The sequence below is a fragment of the Argiope bruennichi genome, chromosome X1 (genome assembly GCF_947563725.1).
Source record: "Argiope bruennichi chromosome X1, qqArgBrue1.1, whole genome shotgun sequence".
Classification (NCBI taxonomy): domain Eukaryota; kingdom Metazoa; phylum Arthropoda; class Arachnida; order Araneae; family Araneidae; genus Argiope; species Argiope bruennichi.
Window position 1 is genome coordinate 97,456,439 of NC_079162.1, and position 21,125 is coordinate 97,477,563.

The 21,125-nt window shown below is 27.7% G+C and overlaps 1 protein-coding gene across 1 annotated transcript in view; it reads right to left on the minus strand.

Annotated features, from left to right (window-relative positions):
• The window catches only part of LOC129959327 (alpha-2 adrenergic receptor-like), a 53,350-nt gene that overhangs the window by 21,221 nt on the left and 11,004 nt on the right, over positions 1-21,125 (minus strand). Inside the window, exon 2 of the mRNA XM_056072144.1 lies at positions 19,419-20,490. Coding sequence (XP_055928119.1) covers positions 19,419-20,350 — 932 coding nt within the window. The 5' untranslated portion in view covers positions 20,351-20,490. The remainder of the gene's footprint in view (positions 1-19,418; positions 20,491-21,125) is intronic.

A 21,125-nucleotide genomic window follows, 5' to 3' on the forward strand; every position in this document is an offset into this window, starting at 1 on the left:
CGTTTAGATTCTTGTTAGCCTTTCTAAAGATTGTACAATGTTCTTGAACTATTTTTTATTACATGTGTGGCAATAGGGGTAATTCCGCCTCTTTGTGATGCATGGTTAACAATTTAAGGATATATTGACCCTCTTTATTCTTTTTAAAGGTTATTCAATGTCCTTGCACCAAATAGCAAGGAATGCCACAACAAAGAAGAGGAACAGAAAAAGAAGCAATATATGTCCTCTAAGGTGAATTCATTGACGTTCAACCAATTTTCTCGTGTTCCTTTATTTGGCTATCTGTAAGGAATATTTTGTAAAAGTAACAATACCTTTCCATTGGACCCTGAAATATTGCCTCTATTGCCTGTGTTATTAGAGCTTGTTTATTGTGCCAGAAAACTACAAAGGTGGACATAATGTGAATTCCAGAGAATCTCTGAAGATTTAACTTCTTCAATGATCTATTCCAGAAAGACGAGATTTTATTTTGTCTAAACAATACTGTTTTAGGTTAGGATTTGTTTTGGGGAATATAAATTTAGTACTTTTTCGATTTACTCTTTGTTATGTAGATGTAAACTGAAGCATGGAGCATGAAAAATTTCTCCGAAGTCTTAAAACATTCACATATTTACCCTAAAAAATTTCAAACATGCAAAAATTCATAGCCCATTCTTATGTTTAGCACTCGAAGCACACATAGAGAAAGTATTGTAATCTTCTAAAAGTTCAGTTTCGAGATTTTGATATTTTAGACATTACTGAGTCCGAATAAATTTTTGAAATTATATCTGTCTGTTTACCCATATTTGAATACTCAAAAATATATCAATCTAGAAAAATGAGTTTTAACATGTAGTTTTTACTCAAAAAAATTGTATATCTGCACCAAATTCTTAGAGGACATTTATGCATAGGACATTAATACTAAACTTATTAAAAATCTCTTATTATTATTCAATATAAAAATTTCATATAAAATAAAGATTTTTTAAATTTTAGTTACAAGAGCAGTTTCTGTTTCAGTAACTTTATTAAAACAGAATTAATATGCTCTGTTTGCATAGAACGAAAAAATATTACGTATCAAAATTGTTGATGTTAACACAAACTTAATATCAAACTGTTAAATCTATTAAATGTAATTGCTTGAACAAGCATAAAACTTTTATCATCATTAAAGAATAAACATTCCTTAAAATCATTTAAACTATTCCAAATATATTAATCTACGGCTTATCGATACTAACAATGAACGATTTTCTTACAGCTTATTTTTAACAACAAAAAATAACTACAAATTTAATATTAAATTTTAATTGATTAAAAATTAATTTAATATTAAATTGTTAAATATGTTAAATGTAATTGTTTGAATAAACATAAAACTTTTATCATCATTAAAGAATAAATTTACCTTAAAATCATTTAAACTATTCCACATATATTAATCTACTCCTCATCGATACTAACAATGAACGATTTTCTTACAGTTCATTTTTAACAACAAAAAATAACTACAAATTTAATATTAAATTTTAAGTAATTTAAAAATTAATTTAATATTAAATTGTTAAATATAATTGCTTGAATAAACAAAAAACTTTTATCATCATTAAAGAATAAATTTACTTGAAAAGCATTTAAATTATTCCAAACATATTAATCTACCATTCATTGATATTAATAATAAAGGATTCTCCTTCAGGTTATTTTTAACAATAAAAAATAACTACAAATTTAAATGCGTTCCTTAAAGAAAAATCTAAGAATTAAATTAAACTAAATGCAACTTCTAAGAAACTAAACATTAAATATTCATATCTTTATTAAAATTTATGACTCCTTTAAAGTCAATGAATTTTGATGATGTATTAAAAAATGAAATTTCTATTAAGTTATATTTTACTAGCAGTTATGGATGTTAATACAATAGCTTTAAGAATTTTTTTTAAAAATGATGCGTAGAAATTATTATATTCTTAAGATGCTATAAAATTAACTACTAATTTTACTCCTGACTTAATTTCTGATATTCAGAATGTTTGTCTTTCTTAAGATGGAAGTAAAATGCAAAGCAATTAAAATTAAAAATTTTTAATATTTTAATTTCGATCTTATTTAGTTGCAAATCAACAGCATTGATTTATTACAAAACGTAATAACAGGCAACACATTTCAAAATGTACTTAATGCTCATTTAATTATTAATTTGTATAAAATGTTCGTTATATTATCGAAACTCTATTTTATATTACAATACTTTTTAGAAGTTATATTTTAGAGTATACAATTTTCTTAAGCACTTTTTCAGCAATTTACTTTTATGAAAGCCATTAACATGCCTTTTTTGCTGTGCAAGTTCCTTTCTTCCGCCTCAAAACTCATTAGTAATTTTATTTTTCATATTTCCTATTTTGCCTAATTATTTGATGTATAGAAATCCTTTAAGCTGAAATACTCACAAGAACAGACATCATTTCTCTACATAGCATTAAAGTGCTTTATTGTCTCCCTCATATTAAATCTAATGACAAATTTAAAATGAAGAATTTAATTTTTGCCTTTTTGTTAAATATGTTTTCAAATGGAAGACTTTGTTGATACATTCGCTTTTAAAATAATTATGATTAGGTACGCATAAGCCAAAGCAACCAGAAATGGTGGAAGATCCGACCAACCTGGTAATAAAACACACTATTCAAAAAATAAATTTCTTCTAATTAGGTAGATATTTAGGAAGAGGGGAGATAGTTATCTGCTAATTTTCCCTCTCTCTTTCCACCGGAACATCATCAGTAAAAGCCAATAAAAGCGCCCCATCTAAAAAAAAAAAAAAAAAAAAAAAAAAAAAAACTTTTCGAGAAAGAAATTCCACCGCTTAGTTTCGAGTCTTGGGGTTAATTTTCTTTCTGTTTATTACATTCCTGTGTACATTGTATCAATATTAAAATCGCTAAAAACTTAGGCCTGGGGGAATTCGACGAATATTTATGTTCTTGAATTCACAGAGTTCAAAAAATATATTATTGGAATTATAATTGTCTGTTTATTTGTCCGTTTAAGTGCATCTGAACCGGATGGCTAAAAACGTCAAATTGTCAGACATTAAAGTCGTACTATTTTAATTTTCTTACATGCGTTTTGTTTATTGTGTATATACACCTTTTTAATGGAAACAACTCCATGACATCATAGAGTTGTTAAAATCATTCATCTAACTTATAAATTTTCCAGTATTGCAATCTCACTTTTTTATTCGGCTTGTAAACTACACGTATACTAAATGGTGTTCTTCTTCCTTAGCTCTTAATGACGGATAAAATCACGTGATTAAATATTTATTGAAGCGATATAAATGGTTTGAATTTCCGAGCAATAATGTAATATATTGATGAAAAATAGGCAAAAAAGTAGATTTTAAAAAATTACGAAACTGCCGAATTTGCATGACTACTAAATTCGTAAAATTTTGAAGTCATGTAAAATTTACTTTTGTGTAATAATATTTTCGAAAGCTATTGCAGAAAAACTCAAAAATTCAGCAATTCAAGAATTAATATTTAATTAATTAAAATTTTAATTAAAATGTCAAAAAATCTAGATCTGCTGATGCAATCGCAAGCAATGTGGAGAGTGATCGCTCATACATTTCCGTATAATTATGCAACATTTCTTGCGTTTTTATTTTTTCGAGTTTTTACATAAAAAATGGGAGTGAAACATTCTTTTTTACCTCTGTATTCTAGAAAAAAAAAGCACTCTTTCTTGAATTCTGCCAAAGCAGAGGTAATAAAGACTTTTCGTAAAAACCTGATAAATGGAATTTGATCATTTAATGTGGTAAGATGAAAGTATCATAGTAGATAAAAATGACTAGCAATATTTAAAATCAAAAAACTTTCAAATCCACCCAATTTTAGTTATTGCATAAATCGTGACGTGAATTTAATTACATATAATTTATATGTGCTCATTTGAAGATTTGATTGAAGATAAATTACCTGACAAAATCAAAGACAATGGGAATGATGAAAAAACTCGTTGACAATTTTTTCAAAAATATATAAACAGCGAAGAATTTCTTCGTATGACATCATAAAACTGTAAAAAAACTTTTAAGGGTGTTTATTCAATTAGTAATTATTTCATTGCAATCCAAAATCAAAAGACACAACAATCAAAATTAACGTTTGTAAACTTATTAAAAAAAGAAAAACAATTAAGGCTTTTGCAAAAGTTATTTAAAATTCCTTGTAATTATTGCAAGCTTATAATTAAAAAATCGATTCCTTTAATACATTTAAATCTTCCCAATTCTACAGAACTTCTTTTTATTATAAAAAAGATTTTTTTATTTATTGTCGTAGGTGTCTTCGTCACATACTTACGAACAAAAAAAGTCATGGCAATTTGAGAATTGCTTACCGCAAATGCAGAAAACTGGTGTCGCTAAAAATGCGTTGAAAAGATTTCTGTTTAAAAAACAGTGAATCGGTTATCTACTACAAGCGTTACCATAATTAATTAATTTATTCCTATCACGAATTTTTCTGATTAGAGCGTTTTAATTTTTTGTTAACCGATCGGTCTTACTTGTTTTGCTACAAAGCATCAGATTTCTTTCCAGAAAAACATTTAGTTTTTAAGTTAAAATAAATTTAAAAAGCTAGAGGTGGTGTATTAAGCACAAGTTAAACTGGAGAGAAGCCTTAAGGCTCTTAAAATGGGGATGTAGGTAGTGCACAGGAGATGAATATAAAGTAACGCTTGAAAGGTAATTTTTTTTTCCAGTAGGATGTTTTCCTTTTTTTTTTTTCCATTCGTGCATGTTTCAAATCCACCCAACAAAAACAGATATGTTACTCTAACTAAAAGAAGTTTATTTTATATAATTAAAAATATAAAGAGAAATATTTACAGATTTTTAGGATAGTAGTATTTTTATATACATTAGAAAAGTTAAGAAAGTTATAGTTATAAAAATTAGCGAATCGGTTATCTACTACAAGCATTACCATAAATAATTATTTATTCTTATCAAGTATTTTTCTGATAAACGCGTTTTAAATTTTTTGTTAACCGATCGGGCTTACTTGTTTTGCTACAAAGCATCAGATTTCTTTCCAGAAAAACATCTAGTTTTTAAGTTAAAATCAATTTAAAAAGCTGGAGGCGGTGCATTAAGCTCAAATGAAACTGGAGAGAAGCTTTAAGGCTCTAAAAATGGGGATGTTGGTAGTGCACAGGAAAAGAATATAAAATAACGCTTGAAAGATAATTTTTTTCCAGTAGGATGTTTTTTTCCCCCATTCGTGCATGTTTCAACTCTACCCAACAAAAATGTCGATATGTCACTCAAACTAAAAGAAGTTTATTTTATATTAATAAATATATGCAATCTGAATAAAGCAAAAAAAAGAGGATTAAAATATAAGGAGAAATATTTACAAATTTTTAGGATGGTAATTTTTTTATATACAATCGAAAAGTGAAATAAAGTTGTAGAATTTTAAGTTGCGAAGACATTGATTATTTATATTCTAAAGGAACCACCGCGTATTTCTTTATATTATTAACTTTAATCAAAAACAGATATCTCATTCTAATTAAAAGAAGTTTATTTTATATTAATAAATATATAGAGAAATATTTACATATTTTTAGGATAGTAGTATTTTTATATACATACAATAGAAAAGTGAAAGAAAGTTATAGAATTTGAAATTGCGAAGATATTGATTATTTATATTTTAAATGTGAGCCACCGAGTATTTCTTCATATTATTAACTTTAATCAAAAACAGATATGTCACTCTAATTAAAAGAAGTTTATTTTATATTAATAAATATATGCAATCTGAAAAAAGCAAAAAAAGGGGATTATAATATAAAAGAAATATTTACATATTTTTAGGATAGTATTATTTTTATATACAATAGAAAAGTGAAAGACAGTTATAGAATTTTTAATTGCGAAAATATTGATTATTTATATTCTAAATGTGAACCACCGAGTATTTCTTCATATTATTAACTTTGATCAAACAAACAGTAAAACGATAAATAAATTTTCGTTTGGTGCATTATTCGGAATTTGCAAGCCATGTTATCGTTTATTTCGAAATATATAATTTTTCTTGTAATATGACGCATAACAAAGCGAAAATGTTTAATTTATATTTGATACTCAGAACTATATAATAAGCAAACTAAACAGAGAATAAAATAATCTAGGAAAGTGCACTTTTTTTAGAATAAAATTAAAACTTTTACAATTTTGATATAAGTGAGTAGAATTAATTTTTATTGGTTAACATATGGATCGTTTCTCTAGTTTTAATAATTAGCAACATTTGCTGCTTTCCCAGTACCGACCTGTACTACTTGTTATTCCAAGTAAATGGCATCCTCTTAGTAAATTAGTTGACGGAAAAGTATTGTGTCATTTTGTAGTTACATTTTTCTCTGAAAAATTATTGATTCCTGAATAAAAAATTTAATCATCATTGTTTTCAGTCTCTGCTTCTTGCTTCACTTAAAAGTTACTCAACCGGGTTTTTTTTCATAAATCAAAATTAAAAAGCATTTTTTAAAATATCCATCATGTTGTTCAAAACTAGATGTTAATATAACTAAACTAAATCATCAGCTCTGAAGCAGTGTCATTTCATGGTAGATTTCGTTCGGTGATTTTTTATTATCTTTCCTTCTTTTTGTAAATAATTTATTATTTCTGGCAACATTAAGATTAAACATACCATAGATTGCTTTTTCAATATCTTGCAATAAAACAACGATAGATAAAAAAAAACAAAAAAAAAAACAGGAGCAATAATTTCATGTTGAATTGCAATGTAGTCTGATGGATCATTCTTCGTGTAACACTCACAAACGAAAATTTAAAACCAGTTGACAGATGAATACTCAGACATCAAAAGGTAAGTACATAGGTATTAAACAGCACAAGGGAGGGTTGCCCTTCGGGGAAAAATATCAACATAAACACAAAAATGCTATCAAATTCCTTGTGCCGATAAAAAGAGAAAAATATTTATACAAAATATACCTTTTAATACCACTTCTAATGAAAAAATTTAACTCATATTCAAAGCCTCTATGAATTCTGAATTCAAATGGATCGAAACACGGAACCAGTAATAGCTCATCGGCAGAAGTGAGGTATGCTACTAAAATTATTTATTCGTAAAATGCAAATGAAATAGGGTTTTTTTTGTTAAAAAAAGTAACTTAATCTTTATGTATTACAAAATTTTTAATTAAAAGTATTGAGGCTTGTTTCAATTCAAATATATTAAACAATTAATATATTACCTAAATTTTATTTAGTTTTGTTAACAGAAAAGTTAAAAGTTTGTATTAAACCAGATGAGTTCCCGTCAGGACAACATGACAACAAAATCGAAACCAGAATTAAAGGGGGGAAAAAAAAAAAAAAAACAAGACAAAAATGAAGAGGACGAAGGCAAGTCTTGGATAGATAGTGGGCGGAGAAAAAAAATTATCATTAGGTAGAGCGCCTAACTGGAGTTGCAAAAATCGCAGTGCAGATGATACACATCTAAGTTCGAAAGAACACTTTGCTTCTTCCTTTCCGATGTAGCACTTTACAATGCGCAATGAATTTTGATTGTTACCACCGCTATTCAGCTTGCAGACCTATATTACTTTACTTGTTGATTTATTTTCTGTCTTCTTTCTTCGTTTTCATTATTTTTTGTCCATTTTCATTGATCATTACCCTCAATGTGAAAAAGAAGCAAATAAGATTAAAGGCGAAAATGCAAGCTTTTAAAATAATTTCAAAGTTTTCTGCAGCTCTGTAGCTATAACGGACGAGCCGTCGTTGCAAGGGACTAAAAAATTCACGCACATCTGTTATGATTATGACTACGACTCCCTATAGACCTCTTCATAATGTTCTAATCATTAGATGATGCATTGAGATACATTCTATGATCATCGGAGTCACTTTGCATAATGAATAAATGGCTATTTTTAAAGCCCTCGATAGTTCTCTCATTCTTTTGTTTCACTTGCAAGATAATTTACTATGAGTTTCCATTCATCATATAGACTCTAAATTATGAATAATTTTCTTGGCTTCTTCAAAGAATGTGATCTATATTTTTAATTAACTGTCAAAAATAGTAGATAAAACTCATTCATAAACAGATAAAAGGTTACCTTCGAAGCTATAATACTATGCTTATAAAACACAAGCATGTAAAATCCAGAAAATGAATTAAAATGCATCTCTTAAAAAACTTTTCTTTTTTTTCTTTTTGTACAGTAAATTGTATCCTGTTGACCAGAAATGTTAAAAAATTTCAAATGCATGTTGATCGAAATAGTTTCACTTTGTTTCATTCAAATGTTTTCAAACTGTATAAATTCCCAAATATATTTAGCGAAATATTGTACAGAAAAATGTTAAATCAGTAACAAAGTTTATTCGTGAGCTAATAAAATTTGTACACATCACACCTTAAAAAATAAATAATTTACATACAGAACATGTATACTTTTGTAATTCTTTCTGAACTAACTGTGTTTTGAACATTCATTTTTTAATATCTGTATATGAAATGCATTCTGGCATTTTAATGTGATGTTCATTAAAAGCATTTGACTATCATGAGTCAAAATTGAGAATAATTTTAAAAATATACAGAAAAAGGCCATAAATTTATGTATTGGCAATAAGTATGCAATTCGTTTTTAATGGAAAAAAAATCCCTTAATTCTCAGGAAATCGTTGCACCTTATTTGATCAGATCTCAAATAAAAAGACAAGCCACTGACTAAACATCATAAAGCTATGCAATTTTATAGAAAGCAAAATTTAATTATCTCCAAAAGATTGGAAACGTTATGTACTCTCTAGAAAATCGTTTAATTAATCCTTTTAAAGCATTTATGAACTTCTTGAAAATAAAATTCAGCTACCTATTCTCATTATTAAAATAAATTCAGCAGGTTTAACTCAAAAAGGAAACTTCAAGATGCTGGTGGACTTCTGTAAAAATCGAGACACAATATCCTTTGAAAGTAGTCAACCAAATCAATGAAATGTTGAGTTTTTGGTTAAAACGCTCTGATTTCTGAAGGTCTTGAGGTTGATGGTAAGATACAGATACAAAAAAAATACTGGTACAAAAGATACAAAATAGTAGCACAGGAAGACTGTATTCAAGACTAGAAAGGTAAGATGGGGAAATTCCAAGGAATATCCATGCAATGATTCTTAGTTCCAAAAACATTATTTTTATCGTAGCAAACTCCTACGCGATGGAGAGCTTTACTATCATAGAACGTCAAATGATACTGCCAAAAATTAATGAATATTGACGTTAATGAACCTGTCAAGAGAAATTGTTATTGCTGTGACAGAATGCTTATTTCTTATAGAGCTGTATTAACTGATCGTGTATAAAAATTACACAAATGGATATTCCATTCTTAGTAATACCTATTACAAATCTAAACTGCAGAACACTATTACTTGAGATATAATTTCGCTTGATAGTTAGCCATCATTAAGAGCAATCCAGAAAAGTTTTTAAAAGGCATTTATATAGCTAGTTATGATGGCTAAATCTTTACTAATGTGTCTGCTTTATGAAAAAAATTTATGTAAAATATACATATATAAATGTTGGGTAACTTTTAAAAGTGGTTTCAAATTGTATAACAGTCTTTAACACGGAATAGAACTGGATAATCCTGACTATGCCTTTCTTAATCTAGTGCTAAAATTTCTGGTTAATATATAATCTGTTGTCTTAAAATTTAAAGCATTTCCTTTTCAGCACATGAGGACTGAATATATAGTTTTATTTTTTAAATTCCTTTTTGTGGTGAATAATTTTTGGTAGATTTGTTTTTAGTACAGAGTCAAAATTTGGGAAGATCAGCTGTAAATTTCAGTATGAATATAAAATTCGGCATCTTTTATTATTGTTTTCCAAATTTGTAAGATCTAGCATTGTTGTTTGAAATGTCATTTCTAACTAATTTCCTTTCTCATTTTTATAGAAGCTACTAAAAAAACTTTTTGGCCCTAAGTATTAGCATTTTTTTAAATTTTTTGAGACTGCATTACTTTTCGAAATATGTCGACATATTAAAGATTCGGAATTCATTTGAGTTAAAATCATTTAATTCATCTTATTCAACTGGTATCTTTGTTAGAATAAGTACGTTTGATATTTCAAAGCCCAAGTGTATTGCAATCAATTCAATGAGAATTAGTTGGCATTTCTGTTTTTTTAATTTTATTTTTAAATACAGCTGAAGATTTCTGAATTAGATACATTAGAGGAGGCATCAAAGCATTTACGTTTTTTAGAATATTTTCTGCTTTAACTGAATTAAATTTAAAACTATGCAAATAAGGGTATATTTCTTCACATTGGCAAATGCTAATTTCATTATAATTTCAGATTTATATCAGAATTCTTACTTTGCCAAGAAATGGAATATAAACTCTTTTAATACCCCATCTAAAAGGCAAACGCAAGAAGCATATAAGAAATAAATTCAATTTATCTGCGCCTTTAAAATAAATTCATTTAATGTCGCACGAACCTTTGGTTTTTCCCATTCCTTTCCAAATCTAATTGCAGTAACTGTAATTGTAACTGTCTGAAATTGATTTGCCAAACGCTAGTGAAGTTTCCAAAGTAAAAATGAACTAAATTTCGGTTTTGAAAGCACAAAAACTGTGACTACATTTACAGCTTCCTCTTTATACTTTCGATACTTTTCCGCCATCTTGTACGATTTAAACAATGGTCATAGCTTGCATTTAAAATATCTTTTGATTATTTTAAAAATACTTTTTCATCGATAGAAATAAATAAAAATTTCAGATAAAAGCATCGGATTTATACAATCTCATTAAATGACTGCTATTCCTTCTTCTTGCATATTTTACTATATTTTCTTACATATGCTTAGTCTTTCCATTTCAAGGTTTAAAAAAAACCAATTATTAGATGTGCATTTTACTAAAAACACGTATTATTACTACCAAAACATTTTTATGTAAAGAAAGAAAATATCAATAACCTGAACGTTATCATTGTTCTAATTGATCTGCAGGATTTTAAAAATAAATAGGATTTCTATTAACAGGAATTTCTATTTAACTATTAAAAATATTTAGAAACTAAAATATAAAAAACAAGAAAAAAATTCTTTATAATTTTCTTTATAATATAAATTTTCTTTATTTATTTTTATAAATATCAATGTATTATCAGAACTTTAAAGATTTTTATTAGGTATTATAAAATATATAATCAAATATACTTCCAGTTGAAGAATGTACCATAATAAATGAAAGAAAAAAAATCCCATTAAAATCAAGCAACTTCGAACGCTGTGAAAAATAAATTCATATTTTGAAAAACAAATTATGGCGATTGAAACAATTACTTTTAGAGAACTTGGATTAAATCTATCAAAAAGTTATAAGCAGTAAATGAAAGCTAGATGGATAAAACAAAAATGTTAAAGAATTAATAATATTACTCTTATAAGTTAAAGAAAACTTAAAAGAACTGTAGTGAATGCTGGTTTTAGCAAACTCATGATAATAATATATCTATGAAAAAAGGTCAAAATTAAAATGTTGCTTATTTTGCATTATATAGAGAACTCTTACAATCAAACAATTCGACTGTATACAGTGAAAATTTAAAAAAAGAAACAATTTGAAACTTTTTATTACAGTATTCGAATTTTTTTCACGAGTAGAAACTATTCAACGCTTTTTTCTGTCCTTTAAAAAAATAAGCATGAAACATTGAGTGTGTGTTGCAGAATTTCCCCCGAACGGAAATCCTACTTCTTTTTTTAGGGTATCGCAATTCAAAGAATCAAAAAAAAGTTTTTCTCTCAGTTTGATTAATTTCCCAAGACGATGATGAAATCAACTGTTCTTTTGTCTGTCCTCATCGGTTTCCTGGATAATTTTTTTTAACACAAACGGAGTTGTTTTTGTATTCAGACGGACGAACTTCATTTGATAACCAGATGTTTTTAGTTTTGCAATTCAAAAAAATATATATAAAAAAAGATAATTTCCGATGCTCCGCCTCAATTGAATCATTCTGTTGTTTCGTTAATCTCTCATTCTTTCGAAAATCTTTACATCTTTTTTTTCTGAAAGTGCAATTAAAACTTCATTAAAATAATTCCTAATGAATTTGTTACTTGTAGAAATGGATATAGTCATATTCTGAATCTTCTTCGTTTGAAAATCTACAGTTGGGAGTAAAGACTGTATTTTTCTCTGGAATCAGAAAAAAATCGTAGATGATAACTTTTTTTTCGGTCGTTGTGTTTCTTATGTATGGATTTCATTAAAAAAAGCAACGTCACCTATCTCAATTTTCCAAGTTTTACAAACAGAAGAATGAAATTGAATTTCTTACAACAATACATTGAATTTCTTACAAACATTAGATATTACAGATTTGTTTTCGCTTATGTATGAGACTGTACACGATTTATTATTAATATGAAAAGAAAATCCGTCATCTTCGTTATTGGCAGCAAAAAAATTCAATTATTTCTTCCTTTTGTAAAATTGGGATAAATAGTGTGCTTGTTAAGTAAGGACATATAATTTTGTGGGTAAGAGAATCACTCATTGAAACTAAAATCTGTGTATAGTTAATAAAATACTCAGCTAAAACAGAAAGCTACTTTAGACAAATAGTGTGCATTTTAAGAACGATAAAATATTATGTGAACAAGGGAATCGCTCACGGAAACTAAAATCAATGTATGATTAATAAAATATTTAGTTTAGGCAGAAAGCTACTCTAGGCAAATGGTGTGCAAGTTAAGTACGATATAATATTCTGTGAAAAGGGAATCGCTTACGGAAACTAAAATCTATGTATAATTAATTAAATACTTAGTAAAGACAGAAACTACACTAGGCTATCTCAGACTAGATCACCAAAATTTTAACTGTGATCAAGGTACAAGGATGATAATTGAGCAAACATCTCACTCTGCCATTACCGTGGTTTTGCAGAGGACTACATATATAAAGGAATTTTGTTGAATTGGATATTCAAGTCGTATCATCTGATTCCGAAGGCGATAATCTATGGAGATGGGCGAAAAAATAGCATCGCCGTCATTTTTTATGATAAAGCTTGTTAAAATGTTTGAAACACATATTTTCAGTGGTTGAATCAATAGACCAGTGTAATAAAAGCGTTACGAAAAAAATTAAATTAAAAAATTTGCTTTGTTTCTAGTACCAACTTTGCTGACATTTTATTTTTTTCAATATTTTCAGCAGCTCATGACAGTTGTATATCGTAGTTACAGTTTTTCATACCACAAATACTGATTATAACATCCGATATAATTTTTTTCACACTTTTAACAAGTTTTTTCCTCACACAATTTGCTTTTACAACAGTTGCAGTACGTTTTCTTGACTGGACACAAATTTCTCGAATAGCCAGAACTCGATGACAAAAATTAACAAAATGTTTCGTATGCACTAACCGTGACATCAATCAGCAATTGCTTCCAGTTTTCAGCAGATAGGATCTTCTGTGCAAACACGTGCAGTTCTCGAACCTATGATCCTCCGATCACAAAGACATCTCTCCAAGGACACCACAACCCTAAGTCAATGCTAGGTACTCTTTAAGTGATTTTTTTAAAATTATTTATACTCATCATTTAAAGAGATATTTTACATGTTAGCTTTCAAAAGAAGAAAAAAAAAGACTCCTGTCTAAGAATTCAACAGATTACGAATTATTAATTTTACGAATTAATATTATTAATTTTCTTCTCAAATTTTACTCATTAGAGCTTATTAAACTTAATTCACTATATCTGTTTTGCTTTCAGTTCGAAAGATGAGAATTTTATACCAGAAAAGAATAATTTGAATTATTTAAATAATCCTTCTCCTTCATTTTACTACAAATTGAATTTCAGTGACACATATCACAGCTATTTCTAATGCCATAAAACTATCGCTCTGTTAATACAAATATTATTCCATCTTTCATTTTTCAAGTAGTCATAACTTAACTATAAACCTATTCGGTTTTTGATTAACAATCGCTATTTTTATGACGATTCTACTAGCCTCTATTGAAATTACTATTCATCATCTGCAAGTAGACATTGATCGCATTTTCGCAATGGAAAAGATATGTCTTGGTTTTCAATGTTTCATTTTCTCCAGCTATAATGACGCTATAAACCAATACTGTAGTTACTGTTCTCCATCATGGACAATCACTGGTTGTATCTTCTCAGTGGCGATTCGTATTTTATTTCCTACGTTTTTCGATGTTCCGCAAAATAGTTCGCAAATTTTGCTTTTAATTCTATAGAAAATAATGGATTACATTGTCTTAACTTTTCACATTGAAGGACCAAAAAATATTGAAATAATCCTTTTATTTTTTCCTTATCTTTCAGGCAATACTTTAATGGAATCATATTTACTGGCAAAATGTTTCTATAAACTATCTTTATCTTTCTTTTAGTGGGCTAAAATTATTATTCGTAGTTCAACAAAAACTAAAAATAAAATATAAATAACACATTTGTATCAATTTATATCAATAATACGTAGATATCTTTACTCTAAAGTAGCCTAAACGAATCAAAGATTTAAAAATTTCATCGTACTTAAAATTTAGAAGCAGCTTTGAAGTATTTCATTCATTTTTCATGTAGCAAAAATACAGTATTCTTTCTATACTAAAAGAGTCTTTGGGAATTTTAAAAATGGAACGTCGCTTTATAAAAATTCACTAAACATTCAAATAAGCATTTCAAAACTGCATGACAGAATAAATAAAAAAGCAAGTTTTTATTAAAGACAAATTCGTTACTATTAAGAAGCGCCTTATTATCACAATTTTTACGAAAAAGAATTAGTTATTGGCTGTTATAAAAATAAAGTATCTTTGTAATCATATCAATAATTAAAGGCTCCTAATCATTAACGTAAAATGATTATCATTAAATCTGAATATTACTAGAAGAGTGATAAAGTTAAATTTTCCTAACAAAACCAAAATTTCAATAGCTTTCAAATTAATGCATCTGACATAAACTCGAAAATTGCTTGTCTGGAGAGAAAATAATTAAATCGCTGTCATTTTCCATTTTAAAAGAAATAAATTAGCTATCAGATTTTTGTACGTGATTCCGGAAAATTAAAAAAAGTTTGCGAAATCTATTCAAATCAAAATTTTAATTCCAAAACAGCAGGTTTCCTTTTAATACACTCCTAATTATCATTTCAATTTTAAAGCAGATGTAAACAATCTCGAATTCTGGAAATAACTATTTCCATGGAATTAAGAGAATAATAATAATAAAAAAAAGATAATCAATTCGAATTCGGAGAAATCATTGTCTTTATTTTCTTCGAAGTCAATTTTTATCATTATTAGCGAAATTCCTTGAAATTGGCAACTAATTTAAAGCTAACATTATTATAAAAAAAGTATGGTTTAAATTTAATCCCTTTCACTTTAATTAGTTATTGCAGAACTTTTCTTGGAAATTTCAAAATCTTCCAGAGAAAAAAATGTTTTCTTATTTTTGTTGACGAAAAATATTCCGAGAATATTAATATCTTTTAATTACTTCATTATTCCATTTTTGGAATAAATTGGGACTTTCGCTTGTTTTTATTGAGTTCTTCTTTGCTTTAAATAAATTTATTGAGAAATGAGGATTGTTTTTCAAATAAGGAAACGAGTGTATTTGACATATTTCATATTTGTTAATATGGAATTCTCTAATCGGATTTTCATTCACTTCCTGATGTGTTCGAGTTTTGAAGTTTTGTGCAATTATAAATTCTTAAAGACAAGATATTATTTTTATATTTTCAGAATTTAATTATCAAATAAACGATTAATTTCATTATATTATCATTCCGTAAAACTTTCTCCACCAACTTGTGAGCTTGGAAAAAATTGATTGCAAAAATTCCATAACATTTATATTAATAAATTACTAATAGAAAGCTAAGCAGTGAACAATAACTAAAATAAAAAATATTTTCAGTTTTATAGAACATTATTAAAAGTGTGCGATGAAATTGTTTTATTAAATTTAATAATTAATCAATATCATATGAATTATTGTTTCAAAAATATGCAGCAGGTTTTAGATATTTTGCTTTAATTTTTGGAACTTTTAAACCTACAAAATTGTTTAGGATAGTCAAACGGAATTTTTTCCTTCATTTGTTATCCGCTTATTTTATAAAAATAAATAAGTAAATAGATATTTTTATACATCAGTCTTCCATTTCAGAACCTAACTGTTTCATCAAATTGTTATGTAAAGCAGAAATGTTAAGGTTACTCTTTTTAACACAGAACAACCGTTTAATGGAAATAGAACAATTTGTCAGTCTAACGCATTCCCATCAAAGTAATGAATATTCAGTTTTAATAACAAATAATGTTGTAGAATTTACTCACTCAATCAATCCTGTAATATATAAAACACAAATAAGAGTTCACATAAAAATAAAATAAGTGAGTACTTGTTTATATAGTATTTCAAACAAAATATTATTAAATTACGCTGAAGATGATAAATTTTGTTTTGCAAAATAATGCATTAATTGAAATGCTGTATATACTATAGAAAAAAAAAGAGTGTTGGTCAAGATTTTTAATTTTCTTTTCACGCACAATATAATAGCTTTTGTTTTCTTTTTATAACCAATTTGTCAGCAGAGATTTTCCCTTTTAATACTAGGATTACCAAGGGGTCATTTTGACACCTCTGAGAAAACTTTTCGTTAATTTTGTTCAAGAAAATTATTGCCGTATTTTATGAGAATATTTTAATTAATTTTTACTTACATTTATAAGACATATAATCGCAAATACTATCTTTTTCTTTTTTCTTTTTTTTAGTTTCGGAGGAATGTATACAGTACACCTACTTTTACCGAAGAAGTCATTTTGACCATTCGAATAAATATTGTTGACAATACATACATTTATATTTAAATATGTAGCGGCTTGATAGGGACGTTCATAGATATAGGTATAAATGTAGAAATAAGTGTATGTTAGTAAAATTTGTGTATATAAGAAGCAAGAAGACGAAGCCAAAAGTCAGTCAGATAGAAGCTATTATAGATTTAATAAGAAGTAAGAAGATTTGTGGGTCAATGTTTTGGTAGAAGAAAAGATTGTATAGACCTAGATGAGAAACTAAACCCATTTTTTAGTAAATAAACACAGAGGAACTGCCTTTTCATTACACCAAATCTCAACAATTATATTGAAAATATAAAAGTTTTTTCTACTTTAATTTCGTAATAGATAGATCAATTTATATTTTTTCTAATTAATTACCGAAAGGGGTCATTTTGACCCCTTTGGAAGAAATAGGTAAATGCCAACTCATGATAAACTTAGTGTTTACCAAAGATTATTACGTAATAACACATCTTCTGCATAAAATTAGGCCAAAAAAACATTTCAACGCTTCAGAAAAATAAAATTCATCAAGGAACATTTGCATCCAGATTACTGAAGGATACAGAAAAATAATTCGTTGATCACTGAAAAAAAAAGTCATGTATACAAAATGTGCACTTGCATAATTTTGTCTTTAAACAAGAATCACAACAGCATTCATAAAGTCTCTTTATTTGATAATTTCTGAAATATAATTTAAAATTTATTTTTGAACTATATCTAAATATAATAAACATTAAGCAGGAAATAGCTTGATAAAAAATTAAATCGAAAAACAACCTTTTTATGATATATAACTTAACTACATATAGCTTTCAACAATAACAGCAACAAAAATTGCCAAATTTTTGTGAATCAAGATATGATTTTCTTAGCGCTCAGTATTTTTAAGTTTAAAGCAAGCTGAAATTTCTAAAATTATCTTTTGAATTCCTAGAGTTATCAAGAGCAATTTTTCTATATGTAACAATCAAAGTCACCTAGTTTCAAACATTGTAAAACTTTACAACTCAGAAAACTGAGAATACGTTATGAGATTCAACCATGTTAAATGATATCTCATCATTCCGTATTTGCTAAGACTGACAACAAAGATATTCATTTTGAAGAATATATTCTCAGACTGTCTCAAAGACAAGACTCTTTATTCTGAGATGACACGTTTCAATAAGGAACAAGCTAAAACATTTATTATCAGCGAATTTGATCAATGTATATTTATGTAGCCTTTTCTACATTATAAGATTTTCAAAAAAAAAAAAAAAAGTTACATATCAGCTTTTATTTTTTAGTTTATTCTTTTAACAAAGCCAAGTGAATATTAGTTTAAAGAAATTGCTAAACAAATAGTCTTTTCAGCGCTGAAGACGATTGAATTCGATTATCAGAAAAGACTATCCAAATAAGATTTCGAATATCTTACTATTTCTACTTTTGATTCGTTTATTCGAAAAAGATTTTCATTCGAGCGATGGGCTGAAAAATACAGAGAATGAACACAAAATATTTTTTTTCTAAAAGCAAGAATAAAATAAGCCATGGTTTCATGAAAATCTTTTATTTAAAATGCTGAAAAATAAAATGAATAATTAAATGTATCAAATATAATAGATCTTTTTGTAAAGTAAATTTGCGAACTTTTTACAGCATAAACTGTTCTAATTAATGTACAACATATTATTGGTTAAATATTTCTACTGTTTGCAAGAAAGTGCTTCAATTTCTTTGAATTTATATTCGCTTTTTTTTTTCTTGTCGTAGAAGCATTTACTGCTTAAAAACCCGAATACGAAGGAACTTCAAGACAATTCTCTCTTTACCTTTTGTAACCTCTCAGAAATTAATGAATTTGCAATAAATGTATACAATTTATTATTTAAAAAAAATTTCTATTTAAGCCAGTACTTAACCAATACTTAATTGGTAGTTCGACACGAATGTTTGAAGTTAACGCGATGGAAAATGTTTCTTTCATCCTTCATGATTTTATTTTGCCTAAGCAATATTCTTTTTCAGGTTTTCGTTTAAAACTAAGAAAATAGTAGGACTTAATGTGCCAATTAATGGCATATCATGGCCATCATATGGCAAGCGCATGCAAATAATTAATAATATTGTTCTGTTTTAAAGCGTAGCATTTTTTTTTGTATTCTTCAAGCTACTCCACATTTTCTTTTAAAAAATTGATGAAACTCTTTTAATATTTAGCAAAGGACCATCACAGAAATAAAAAAACAAAAATTGAAATACATTTGAAAATCCCATATTACACGCTTTCTTATATTTGCTGTGAATTTAATGCTCAATACAGGATTCTAGATCTTTCTTTACGCACATTTAATAAAAGAATTAATCTAATTCATAGGCGCAAAGAAAAATGAAACTTACCTGAAAATATCAGTGTCTCGTCTCTTATCTGGTGGACTAGGATTACTGAAGCTCGTGCAAGTCGTAGTAGTAGTGGACTTGTCCTTCGGCGGATCATTTGTCACTTCCGATGCTTGTCTAGTCTTTTTGACATGTCTTCTCGCCCTGGATCTGGCAGCCATAAATATTTTAATATAAACGAACACCATAACTATTGCTGGTATATAAAACGAGCCTAAAGCAGAGTACAGTACATAACCTACGTCATCACTTAAAGAGCAAGAAGGGTAGTCTTCAGGTCTTTCTTCTTTCTTCCATCCTAATAAAGGTGGTAATGATATAAGAGCAGATAAAATCCACACAAAACAGATCATGAAGACGGCTCGAGAGGCAGTTCTTTTCTTAAGGTACTCTACAGCCTGAGTTACGGACCAATATCTGTCTAAACTTATCAGACACAAATTGTTGATGGAAGCCGTACACAGTAAAACGTCTAAAGCCGAATGAATATCGCACCAAACGGTACCGAATATCCAGTACCCCATGAGTTCTTTGGCTAAAGAAAACGGCATGATGACTAGTCCGACTAAGAAGTCCGAGACTGCCAAAGAAGCAATAAACCAGTTCTGAACGGTCTTCAGGGCTTTTTCGGTAGCTATTGCTATACAGACGAGCATATTACCAACCACAATGACTACCATTATAAATGTCACGAAAAATGCAGTCAAAATTATTCGTATTTGAGAATATCCACTCGGATATTGTGAGCCGTTCCAGTAGTTGTAGTTTTCCCATTCTTCATCTCCTATTGCGGATCCTGACCATGAGACATTCTTATAAGAGAGGAAAGGCGGTGAAGTCCCGTTCTGATCGACGGTGTTCACAGAGTTTTCGGTGAAATAATAATATTCCACCGAAAATAAATGAGTTGTATTTGTAAAGTTGGTTTCCATGATGAGTGCAACTAGTAATGACTTATGAAATTGCCCTTCCTCGATCTTCTTTAATGACTGGCATGTTAGCCGAACGTTTGTGGATTAAAATGATGACTATGGAATCTTCTAAAATCTATTTACATCATCTTTTCTGTACCCTAAAAATACAAAAAGCAAATTTAGATTTTGTTTCAGAATACAAAATTTTGATTTAACAAAAATTGAAACATCAGTGTATGAAAAATTGAAACATCAGTGTATTAACTTATGTATTTATTCTACTTCTAAATTTTTAAATAAAAAATAATACAATGCCCAAGAATCTACGTTATAAGTTTATCGAATAAACATTCCTCAGACTGAAAGTTAATAAGGTAATGCAATTTTTTATATTATAAAAAGGCAAAACCAATTAAAAATTTTCAAAATGATTTCTGCTCAATGAATGAAATGAATATAACTTCGTTGCACTTATTTTCAAAATGTTTTATAATTAACTTCTTACAAAAATTGCATATTGCCCTTTCAAAATTCTGTTTACAAATGCTGAATATTCAAAACGAATTATATTTATTGATTAATTAGGGTTCTCTTATTCAAAGTTTAATCTTATAGGAAAACATATTATTCTTCTATCACTGCCATTGAATTTTGACATTAATGATATAAATTCCTATTAGGAGCTATTAACTTTACTAGATGAACAATGACTCACACAGAACTAGATTTTCAATCAAAATCCATATTACGTCTTGCTTTGCTGAAGCTACCAGAAGAATGGATTTAACGTTTA